Raw genomic sequence first — 13,075 nt, forward strand, 5'->3', positions numbered from 1 at the left:
CACTATTACAAATGATGTTGAGGTGATTAATTCTTTCCCTGTCTCCAGGTACACATGCGGCAGAGATATATGCAGTAACTGGATCCAAAGGCATTTGTATCTTCAACTTCAATACATATTGCCAAACGGCTATTGAAAGTAGCTTCCATCAAGAGTGTTGAAAAATGTCCTATTGTTCCATTGCCTCACTAGCACTGATATTATGAGGTTTTCTTTTTAATGTTTGCCAGTAAGACGGCATGTAATGGTATCTAATCATTGTTTCAATTTGCATCTTGCTGATTACTAGTGAATCTGAGGATCTTTTCATAAGTTTACTGGCCATTTGCATTTTCTCCTATATAAATTGCCTGTTCATTTCTTTTGCCAATTTTTCCACAGGGTTATTTGTATTTTTCTTATTATTTTTTAAAGTTCTTTATATTCTGGATGCTAACACTTTGTTGTATGTATTGTAAATATCTTTCCTCAGTCTATATCTTATCTTCTCAATTACTTTATGTATCTTTGTTTTACAGAAATTTTAAGTTTAATATAGTCAAACTTATGGGAAATTTACTTTCCAATTTTGGTATGTAGTTTTTTGTGTCCTTTTTAAAAAAAGTCTTCTGAACAAAATATTATATTTTATTTAAAAGTTTTAATGTTTTTGATTTTTCTAATTTAGATTTTTAGTAAGGCTGGCATTGAGATTTTAATATGGTAATAAGCAAAGGCCTTATGTTATTTCTTTCCACAAGGATAATCAATAGCATCCTTTATTGATTAATCCAATCTTCCTCCATTGATTTTTAATGGTATCATGTGATTTGTCACTTCCTTTTGTTTATGACCCATTTCTGTGCCCTTTATTCTCTTCCATTGGTCTATTTTTCAATCCCTGTCAATATCACAGCATTTTAATCACTATAATGTTATAAAAATCATATTACCTGGCATGTAATTTCCCCAGTCTTGTTTTACTTCTTCAAAATTGTTTTGTCTATTCTTCAAAACTTGCTCTTCCTTATGAATACTAATCAGCTAGTCAATTTCCATAAACACACCACAAGAAACAAAAAGAAATATCGTGCTTTAGATGGATTTTGCATTTAATTTATATATTAATGTGGCTTAAAACAGATATCTTCACAATATTGAGACTTCACATTTATAATATGCTATTTCTATTTACTCCGGGTTTTTTAAATTCCTGTCTTTTAATTAAGTATTTGATTATGCTCCATAAATCCCTGTCTTTTTTTCCTTAATGCCTTACATTGTATAAATTTTGTGGCCATTGTAATTTACATACTTTAAAATAAGAATGCAAATTATTTTTGTGCACTGATTATACAGCCAGCTACCTTGCTAGAATTTCTTGTTAGTTCTAACAGTGATCTCTTAGATTAAAAAATAGATTTTGTTTGTACAGACAGTGTTATCTATAGATAATGACAGGTTTTTTTAATCAATAATCCTGATATATTTTCTTCTTCTCTCACTGTGTAGGCTAGGCACCTAGCACAATATTGAAAAGAAGAGGTAATGACAGGCATCCTTGCCTCATTCCTAATTTTAGATGGAATCCAATATTTCACCATTGAGTATGACTTTTATTGTAGTGGTTGATACATTTACCCCTCTTAGGTTAAGAACATTCCTCCTTTTCCTTGTTCCTCAAAAGGTTTTTATCATGAATGGGTTTTGATTGTTACCAAATATATTTTCTATACCTATTAAGAAAATTTTGTGTTTTTTCTCTTTTAATTCCTTACTGTGGAAATTTTCCTTAACAGAGTTTTCTAAGATTTTGCAACCCTTGAATTCTAGAAAAGCCCCAACTGGTAATGATGCATTATTTGTTTAGACTCCATTGGATATACATTGTCACTCTATTATTTCATATTTTTCCATTTACATTAATAAGGTTGGCCTAAATCTTTTCATTCACTCATTGTCCCTGTCTGGTTTTATTACCAATGTTACACTAGCCACACAAAATGGGTTGAAGAGCATTCCCTTTTTTGCTAGTCTCTGGAGAGTTTGTATAAGATTGAGATTCTCTATTACTTGAAGGAGGTAGAATTTCCTTCTAAAATCATATCATGCTGGCCTTGTTTGCTGGTGGATACCTTTTAAACTACCAACCCAATTTGTTAATGGTTATAGATATATTTTATTTTTCTATATCTTCATGAGTCAGTTTTGATAAGTGTATATTTCTAGGAAAATTATCCATGTTGTCTTATTTTTCAAATCTAACATTATAAAATTATTCTTAGGGTTCTCTAATTTAACATTCTATCTGTGGGGCCAGCCCGGTGGTGCAGCAGTTAAGTACGCACATTCCGCTTTGGCGGCGTGGAGTTTGCCGGTTCAGATCCTGAGTGTGGACATGGCACCGCTTGGCAAGCCATGCTGTGGTAGGCATCCCACGTATAAAATAGAGGAAGATGGGCATGGATGTTAGCTCAGGGCCAGTCTTCCTCAGCAAAAAGAGGGGCTGGCGGCAGATGTTAGCTCAGGACTAATCTTCCTCAAAAAAAAAAAAAAACATTCTATCTGTAGTTAAATGCCATTTTTCATGTCTCTCATCGTCTTATTGGTTTTTTTCTTTTTCTTGCTCAAAATGACAATTTTTCTTTTTATTCTATTAATCTTCCCAAAGAATTAGGTTCTGATTTTGTTGATCCTCTCTACTGTTATTTTTAATTCATTTCTACTCTTATCTTTATTAGGTTTTTTTTTCTCTTTAGGTTTCTTCTCTCAAGACATGCTTAAATTTTGCAATGTGTTTTATTTTATTGAGGTGACACTGGTTTATAACATTATGTAAATTTCAGGTGCATATCATTATATTTCGACTTCTGTATAGATTGCATGCTCCCCACCAAAAGTCTAGTTTCTATCTGTCACTATACATACGTACCCTTTACTCCTTTCTCCCTCCCCTCACTCCCTTCCTTTCTGGTAATCACCAATCTGTTCTCCATATCTATGTGTTTATTTGTTTATCTTCCAAATAAGTGAAATCTTATGGTAATTATCTTTCTCCACCTGACTTATTTCACTTAGCATAATACCCTCAAGGCCATCCATGTTGTCTCAAATGGCACGATTTTGTCTTTTTTATGGCTGAGTAGTATTTCATTGTGTGTGTGTGTATATATATATATATATATATATATATATACACACCACATCTTCTATATCCATTCATCCATTGATGGGCACTTAGGTTGTTTCTGAGTCTTGGCTATTGTGAATAATGCTGCAATGAACATAGGAGTGCATATATCTTTTTTGAATTAGTGTTTTCACATTCTTTGGATAAATACCCAGTAGTGGAATAGCTGAATCATATGGTATTTCTATTTTTAATTTTTTGAGAAATCTCCACACTGTTTTCCATAGTGGCTGTTCCAGTTTGCATTCCCACCAGCAGTGCATGAGGGTTTCCTTTTCTCCACCTCCTCTCCAACACTTGTTATTTCTTGTGTTGTTAATTATAGCCATTTGATAGGTGTGTGGTGATATCTCATAATTTTGATTTGTATTTCCCTAAGAATTAGTAATATTGAATATCTTTGCATGTGCCTATTGACCATCTATATATCTTCTTTGGAAAAATGCCTGTTCATATCCTCTGCCTATTTTTTGATCACGTTGTTCATTTTTGTATTATTGAGGATATGAGTTCTCTATGTATTTTGGATATTAACCCCTTATTGAGTATATGATTTTCAAATATTTTCTCCCAGTTGGTGGGTTGTCTCTTCATTTTGTTGATGGTTTCCTTTGCTGTGCAGAAGATTTTTAGTTTGATGTAGTCCATTTGTTTATTTTTTCTTTTGTTTCCCTCACTTGAGAAGACACGATATTCAAAAATATGCTGCTAAGACCAATGTCAAAGAGCATACTGCCTGTGTATTCTTCCAAGAACTTATGGTTTCAGGTCTTACACTCAAGTCTTTAATCGATTTGAGTTAATTTTTGTGTATGGAATTTTATAGTTTCAGGTCTTACACTCAAGTCTTTAATCCATTTGAGTTAATTTTTGTGTATGGTGTAAGATAATGGTCTTCTTTTATTCTTTTGCATGTGGCTGTCCAGTTTTCCCAGCATTATTTTTTTGAAGATTTTCCTTTCTCTGTTGTATGTTTTTGACTCCTTTGTTGAAAACTAGCTGACCATAGATATGAGGGTTTATTTCTGGATTCTCAATTCTGTTCTATTGATCTGTGTGTCTGTTTTTACACCAGTACCATGCTGTTTTGATTACTATAGGTTTGTAGTACGTTCTAAAATCAGGGAGTGTGATACCTCCAGCTTTGCTCTTTTTTCTCAGGATTCCTTTGGCTATTTAGGGTCTTTGGTTGTTCCATATAAATTTCAGAATTCTTTGTTCTATTGCCATGCAGAATGTCACTGGGGTTCTGATTGGGATTGCACTGAATCTCTAGATTGCTTTAGGTAATATAGACATTTTTAACTATGTTTATTCTTCCAATCCAAGAGCAAAGACTATCTTTCCATTTCTTTATGTCTTCTTCAATTTCTTTCAACAACATCATATAGTTTTCAGTGTATAGGTCTTTCACCTCCTTGGTTAAACTTATTCTTAGGTATTTCATTCTTTCTGTTACAATTATAATGGGATTGTGTTCTCAATTTCTCTTTCAGCTAGTTCATTGCTAGTATACAGAAATTCAACTGATTTTTGTATGTTGATTTTGTACCCTGCAATTTTACTACATTTATTAATTATCTCTAATAGTTTTTTGGTGGATTCTTTAGGGTTTTCTATATACAAAATCATGTCACCTGCAAATAGTGACAGTTTTATTTCTTCTTTTCCAATTTGGATAACTTTCATTTCTTTTTCTTGCCTAATCGCTCTGGTTAGGATTTGCAGTTCTGTGTTGACTAAGAGTGGTGAGAGTGAGTATCCTTGTCTTGCTCCTGTTCTTAGAGGAAAGCTTTCCATTTTTCACCATTGAGTATGGTGTTGGCTGTGGGTTTGTCATGTATGGCCTTTATTATGTTGAGGTACTTTCCTTCTATACACATTTTATTGAGAGTTTTTATCACAAATGGGATGTTGGATCTCGGCAAATGTTTTTTCTGCATCTGTTGAGATAATCATGTGATTTTTATTCTTTGTTTTCTTAACATGGTGTATCACATTGATTGATTTGCAGATGTTGAACCATCTCTACATCTCTGGAATAAATCCCACTTGATCATAGTGCATGATCCTTTTAGTTTGATTTACTAATATTTTGTTGAGGATTTTTGCATCCATGTTCATCAGTGATATTGGCCTGTAATTTTCCTTTTATATGTTGTTCTTGTCTGCTTTTGGTATCAGGGTAATGTTGTCCTCATAAAATGAGTTAGGAAATATCTTGCCCACTTCAATTTTTTGGAAGAGTTTTAAAAGGATAGGTATTAAATCTTGTCTGAAAGTTTGGTAGCATTCACCAGACGAGCCATGTGGTCTTGGACTTCTGTTTTGGGGGAGGTTTTTTATTAAATTTGCAATCTCTTTACTTGTGATTGTTCTATTCAGATTCTCTATTTCTTCTTGATTCAGTTTTGGGAGGTTGTATGAATGTAGGAATTTATCCATGTCTTCTAGGTTATAAATTAATTGGCATATAGCTTTTCATAGTATTCTCTTATAATCATTTGTATTTCTATGGTATCTGTCATAATGTATCCTCTTTCATTTCTGATTTTATTTATTTGAGTCTTCTCTCTTTTTTTCTTAGTGAATCTAGCCAAGGGTTTGTCAATTTTATCTTTTCAAAGAACCAGCTCTTAGTTTCATCAATCCTTTTCATTGTTTTTTAGTCTCTATTTCATTTATGTCTGCTCTGATTTTTATTATTTCCCTCCTTCTATTGACTTTGAGCTTAATTTGTTCTTCTAGTTCTTTTAGGTATAGTGTTAGAGTTGAGATTTTTCTTATTTTTTTGAGGTAGACCTGTATTATTGTATACTTCCCTCTTAGTACCACTTTTGCTGCATCCCACAAGTTTTGATATGTTGTGTTTTCATTTTCATTTGTCTCCAGGCATTTTTTGATTTCTCCTTTGATCTTCATTGTTCCAAGAGTTGTTCAGTAATGTGTTTAGTTTCAACATATTTGTGACTTTTCTAGCTTTCTGCTTGTAATTGATTTCTAGTTTCATAACATTGTGGTTGGAAAAGATAGTTGACATGAGTTCAACCTTCTTAAATTTATTGAGACTTGTTTTGTTTCCCAGCATATGGTCTATCTTTGAGAATGTTCCATGTGCACTTGAGAAGAATGTTAATTCCACTGCTTTTGGATAGAATGTCATGTTTATATCTATTAAGTCCATCTGATCTAGTGTTTCATTTAAGGCCACTGTTTCCTTCTTGACTTTCTGTGTGGATAATCTATCCATTGATGTAGGTGGGGTGTTAAAGTCCCCTACTATTATTGTGTTGTGGTCAATTTCTCCCTTTAGGTCTGTTAATAGTTGCCTCATATACTTTGGTGTTCTTATGTTAGGTGAATAAATATTAATAACTGTTACGTTTGCTTGGTGGAATGCCCCTTTATCATTATGTAATGTCCATCTTTGTCTCTTATCTTTTTTGGCTTGAAGTTTATTTTGTCTGATATAGGTATGGCTACACTAACTTTCTTTTGGTTGCCATTTGTGTGGAGTATCATCTTCCATCCCTTCACTCTGAGCCTATGTTTGTCTTTAGAGCTGAGATGAGTCATCTGGTGGCAGCATATGGTTGGGTCTTGTTTTTTAATCCATCCAGCCACTTTGTGTCTTTTGATTGATGAATTCAATCCATTTACATTTAGAGCGAGTATTGGTATATAACAGCTTAATACTGCCATTTTATCATTTGTTTCCTGGTTGTTCTATATTTCCATTATTTCTTTTTCCTTGTATTTCCATCTGCCATTTCAGATTGGTGGTTTTCTGTGATGTTTTTCTAGTTTATATTTTTTTTATGTTATATGACTCTGCTCTGATTTTTTGTTTTGTGGTTACCATGATGTTTACATAAAAGATCTCATAGATGGGATAGTCCTTTTTCTTCTGATAGCATCTTATCACCATTACCCTATGCAGTTACTATCCTTTTCCTCTTCTGCTTATATGTTTTTGTTGTCACAAATTATCCTTCTTTGTATTGTAAGTTTGTTACCTAATTGAAGTGGTTATAGTTATTTTTGATGCTTTCTTTCACTTTAGCCTCTATGTTATAATTGTTTGTTAACCCATTCTGATATAGAGTTTCAGTTTTCTAATTCCATCTATCTATTTATCACCTCATTCAAAGTATACCTTTTCCTTTTTGTCTCAGGTAGGAGGGCTCTTTTCAACATTTCTTGTAAGGCAAGTCTAATGGTGATGAAATCCCTCAGCTTTAGTTTGTATGGGAAAGCCCTCATTTCTCTTTCATATCTGAAGGATAACTTTGCTGCATAGAGCATTCTTGGAGGATAGTTCTTGTCTTTCAAAATTTTAAATATATCATTTGACTCTCTCCTAGCCTGTAGAGTCTCTGCTAAGAAATCCACTGAGAGCCTGATGGGTGTTCCTTTGTAAGTTATTTTCTTCTCTCTGGCGACTCTTAATATTCTTTGTTATTGACTTTTGACAGTTTTAATATAATTTGGCTCAGAGATGGTCTTTTTCCATTGAGATAATTAGGAGTTTTATTAGCTTCATGTGCTTGTAGATCCAGTTCCTTCTCCAGATTTGAGGTGTTCTCAGCTATTATTTCTTTAAATAAGTTCTCTGCTCCTTTCTCCTTCTGGGATACCCATCATTCTTATGTTGCTTTTCCTAACTGAGTCAAATGTTTCTTGTAGAATTTCTTCATTTTTTAAAAATCTTAGTCCTCTCTCCTTTTCCACCTGAATCATTTCTAGACTTCTATCTTTGAGCTTGCTAATTCTCTCTTCCAAACAGTCTATTCTGTTTCCAATGCTATTTTCCATCTCATTGTGTTCTTCATCTCCAGAATTTCTAGGGGTTTTATTTTTCTTTTAGAGTTTTAATCCCTTTGGTGAAGTATTCCTTCTGTTCATTAATTGCATTCCTGAGCTCATTGAACTCTCTGAGTTTTCTTGTAACTCACTGAGTTTCTTCAGGGCAGCTGTTTTTAACTGTCTGTCAGTTAGATCACAATCTCCTGTGACCTCGTTTGGTTTCTGGACAGTTGTCATTTTCTTTCTGTTATACCATGTTACTGTAGTTCTTCATGGTGTTCAATGAGTTGATCCTCTGCTGGTGCATTTGTGGTAGTAAACACCTTTCTATTTGGGGTAAGCCTTTTATTATTATTTATAAGCCTAATTATTATTACAATTTCTTTTTTGATCCATATGACTTAAAAGGATGTTTTTTGTTTGTTTTGGGTTGTGTTGGTTTAGGCTTTCCAATTGGGTGAACATATCTTGGGAATTGGGGGGAGTTAGTTATCTTTTATTATGGATTTCTCAGTAATTTAATTGTGACATTGTCAAAGAAAATTATTTGTTTGATACCAATTTGCTTTGTGACCTAGTTCTTAGACAATATCTTTTTAGCATTCATTGCTGAATAGGTGAGTTTTCCAACCATAGTGAAAACCCACCTATTCATAAAGAACACTAATTTCTCTGTTCACTACTTCATCTTGTTTTTTGTGCCTTCCTACTGGATTAAATTTTCTTATTCTCTAAAGGAATTCATTAGCTAAAACTTTGTTGTTAGTGGCTAATTAAATTTGTCTAAATGTGTCTTTATTTTACCCTCATATTTGAATGATTAATTCTTGGTTTAGGATTCTAAATTGGCAATTACTTTCTCTAACAATTTTGAACATATTTTTAACAAACTTTTATAGTTATTTTTTATTTGAAGATAATATGCCTTTTTCTGTTTTCATTTAAAATATTTTCTTTTATGGCTTTGCAGTTTTAACTAAGGTATTTGGCAGTGGATTGATTTTTGTTTCTCATCATTGGACTTATTAAGATTTCTGAATCTGAGGATTTATGTCTTTCATAAACTATGGCAAATTTCCATATGTTATTTCATAGAAAATTGCCTGTCCTCCATTTTCTGTACTTTCTTTCTAGAATGTATATGATATAGATAGAGAGATGCACAGAGAGATAGAAGTGGCTTTTTGAATTCCATCTTCCATGTCTTAGTTTGCCATCAAAACACAAATCCCTTGGCTATGAAGTCCAGAAACTGCCCCCCTCCCTGTATACTTTGGATTCAGTTTACCCACTTAGAATTCTGGTTTGCATTCACTGCTCAGGGTTCCACTTGGCCTTCAGTTGCTTTACTTTGGGTACCTGGAGATTTCTCATATATTCTTACTAGCATTCTAGTTACAAAAGAGACACAAATACATAAACACAGAAATAGATAAATACATAGAATGTGTAACATATCAGAAGTGCTATGAATAAAAATTTAAGCAGGAAAGGAGGCCAAGGGCCAAGTTGGGGAGATTTTCATTTTCAATAGGGTGGTTATGGAAAGCCTCACTGAGAAAGTGACATTTGAGCAAACAACGAGCTGAAGGAGCAAGCAAGGAGGATATCTGGGAAAGGAATGTTCCAGGCAGAGAGAACTGAAAATGCAGAAACATTAGGCAAGAAGGAACTTAGTGTGTCCAGGAACTAGCAAGAGAGTGCTGTGATCAGAACAAGATGAACAAAGGGGAGAGTTGGCAAAATTGAGGTCAGAGGGTCTATGGAAAGGGAGAGTGGGAAGATCCCGTAGGGCCCATAGGCCATTGTATACAAGTTGAGTTTTTCTCTGACTGAGCTGAGGAGCCTTGGAAGGAATTTTGAGGCAGATGTGAGAAATATTTCAAGCAGAAGAAAATGGCAAAAACTGAAGTTGTTTGAGGTTAAGAGAAGACTTTTGAGATGGGAGAAATTATGGCATGTTTTTATATTGGGCAGAATCCAGTAGAGAAGCAAAACTAGGTGAAAGAAATGTATGAAATAAAGGGGGAAACTGCTGTAGAGGTTACCTTGACTAGAAGAGAGAGAAAGAGATCTAGTGTGGAGTGGAGGGGCTGTTCATAGCCAGGACCTGGACAGTTCACCCATGGTTACAGGAGGGAAGGCGGGTGTATAAGGACAGATGCAAGTGGGTTGATGCCTGGGAGACATGTGAGAGTACAAGGAAGTTCTCTTCTATTGGTTTCTCTTTGAAATAGGGAGCAGTGTCAGCTAAGAATGACAATAAGGGAATAGGTATTGGAGGTTGGAGTAGAGTAAGAAAGGGAGGACTCACCCAGAGCTACAGGAGGCAACAGGAGGCAAGAAAGGTTCATATCCCAGCTCTGCCATGTATCAGCTGTGTGTGACTCTGGGTGAGTTTTTTAACCTCCCCAAACTTCAGTTTCCTCTTTTGTAAAATGAGGATAACAATAGTGCCAACATCACCGCTCTGTGATGATGATGAAGAGAGACCATGTTAAAGCAATTTCAACCTTTACTAAATGGCAAGCACTTAGTATATGTTGGCTGTTAGCTGATATTATATATTAGGCACTCAATGACTTAGCAATGAATAGATAGGTTGTGATATTTTATCTCCACTCTCTTTTCAGGAGGTTTGTCCTCACCAAGCTTCGAGTCATCCCAAAAGGAGCATTTTCAGGATTTGGGGACCTGGAGAAAATGTATGTACCTGATAATGCTCAAATGGGCTATGGGCAGCAACCTCAGATCACATGTGGCATGATACTCTGTGCTTAGAAGCCACAGTGACACCCCAAGCAAACTTTTTGCACCTCCTCCCATTTTATTTCTTTACCATATTTCCTAAACAGTAGTGTAGAATCTTTCAGAGTGTGGCCGTTGAAACGAGCATAAGGTCCGTCCACACAATCCTCACTTTTTATGTAAGGTGCTGCTCCCAAAGCACCCATGAGTGAAATTTTTATAAACCAAAGCCGATTTTCTCTGCTGACATTTATTCTTTTTAAGGAGTACTTTCTATTACTTCTGATTAATTTTTAATTGACAGGAGGATCTAACATTTGGGTTTTAGAGATTCTCTCTTGCTCTCAAGCCATGCTAACAGGTGGTAATTCATCCATAAACATTTAAAACTATTAGGAAAGTTTACAGTACTAAGGGAGATTTCCTTTGAAAAGAGAAGACTCCTTTGTTAATGCAAATATTCACCTCTTATTGGGCTAGTTTGATGTAGGGGTTTCCCCAAATAGGGTTTTCTCCAAGTAGGGCACAGTAGTAAAAACTAGCAAATTCTCCCATACTTAAGGTAACCCGCCCTGCCTTTGAAGGCTCTGGATCCCGTCTCCCGACCTTTAAACTGTGTTCTTTACTACAATGGCAGCCAGAATTCAGGACTTAAATGCCAAGAAATACAGCAACAGATAAATGATTACACAAAAGGAAATGATTTTTCCTTTATAAGAAGAAAGTAACCCCCCAGGTTACGTGCACTTCTTCTTGAACCCACTCAATTTTTCCCCTTGGTTCTTTCACCTTCCTTTAAGAAGAGTATTTGCTGAGGTCTGTGGAAGCAAGAAAGAAATCCATTAAAGAAATACAAAACAGAGAGAGTGGCAATGTGTTTCAGCAATTAAGCCCACTGCTTAGAGGAGGGTGGTCCGAATCCTGGGTCTGAGTGTTACTTTTCATGTAAACTTACTGTGTAATTGACTAAATCACCTCTCTCTCAGGGCCTTGGTTTCCTCATCCGTGTATTAAAAGAGGAGTTTTGAAAGGAGATGGCTTATGTGATCTCTGATTTCTCAGTGCTAGCATCCTCCAGTTGGATGAGGGCCCAGTTTAAGACCTTCTGTCTTTAGGGTTTGCCTTCTTGAAGACATTCAACACCCAGACAAATTGGGAGAGTCATCAGAGCAGAGCTTACCAAGGAATGAGGGAAGTAATAGAGCTGGAGAGCTTTTGGTTCAAGGTGTATTCCTGGACAGATTAGCCATTGCCCTGCTTGGAATTAACATAGACTAGATGACTAGTAGATATGTCTTGTTCCCCAAGAGCCCTGTAATTGCATAGAAATTATTCTAAAGACAGGAATGCCAGACATCACAGATAATCCACCTTAATGTAATTCAATCCAGCAAGTGCGACTGACCCCTCACTGGGTGCTCAGCCTCAGCCGAGACCTTCCTATGGGGATATAAATGGTTGAGCTGAGCTGACGTAGCAGTAATCCCAGAGACAGATCAGCTAGCTCAGAAACTCAACTTCCCCAGACACAGCTTGTCCATTTCTACCTCATGTCCTTACTAATCAGCCCATATGGACACAGATGCTGAAAACAAAATTAATCTTATTTTTTCAACACTTTTTATGTCCTAAGACTTCAAAAACATTCCCTAGCAAAGGGCCCAGCACCAAATTGAACTTGAACAGACTGTTTGTACCATTCCGTCTCTCTGCTCACCTTCATCCATTGTCTCACTTTCTATTCTTGGTCACCTATGTGTTCTCATCTCCTTTCCAGATCTATCCTTCTTATTTATGTTCTTCCTCCAGCTTTCAACCAGTTTCCTGAACTTAATAAACATTGGCTTTCTCTTCAATATCCTACTCTCCACAAATCACAAAATCCTTTTCACTCATTCTGCACATGTGGCCAAGTTTCACCTATCCTTATTACAAAGGAGAAAGAAAGCTTTCTGTGTAAATTCTGCCTTCTCTCCCTGCTACCTTCCTCTCTCTTCTTCATCACTACCACCCTTTTGAAACAGCAGCCTGCTTTCACCACCTCCCCATCCTTTTTGTTCAATCACTCCTCAGCCTGCCCACTTGTTATTTGGCCACAAATTCTCTAACACTATTAAATTATTCTATTAAAGGTCCCAACAGCGCCCTAACTTCCAGATCTAAAGACTTCTACTTTGTGTTCTCAGGACTTAACCTATACGTACTTTTTGATTTCCCGGACTGTTCATACCATTCTTCTCAATACTCTTTCCCTTTCTAAATTCAGTGACACCACACCTCCTGCCTGCCTCGTAACCTTCCAGACTACTCCATAACTGGTTCTGCGCATCTTTCTTCTTCCTTAGCTCCCCC

General features: G+C 35.6%; 1 protein-coding gene across 1 annotated transcript in view; it reads left to right on the forward strand.

Moving 5' to 3' along the window:
* Nucleotides 1–13,075, forward strand: part of FSHR (follicle stimulating hormone receptor) — a 168,849-nt gene that overhangs the window by 66,652 nt on the left and 89,122 nt on the right. The window contains exon 2 of the mRNA XM_046661759.1: nt 10,609–10,680. Within this exon, the coding sequence (XP_046517715.1) occupies nt 10,609–10,680 (72 nt within the window). The remainder of the gene's footprint in view (nt 1–10,608; nt 10,681–13,075) is intronic.

This window comes from Equus quagga, chromosome 5, assembly GCF_021613505.1.
Source record: "Equus quagga isolate Etosha38 chromosome 5, UCLA_HA_Equagga_1.0, whole genome shotgun sequence".
NCBI lineage: Eukaryota > Metazoa > Chordata > Mammalia > Perissodactyla > Equidae > Equus > Equus quagga.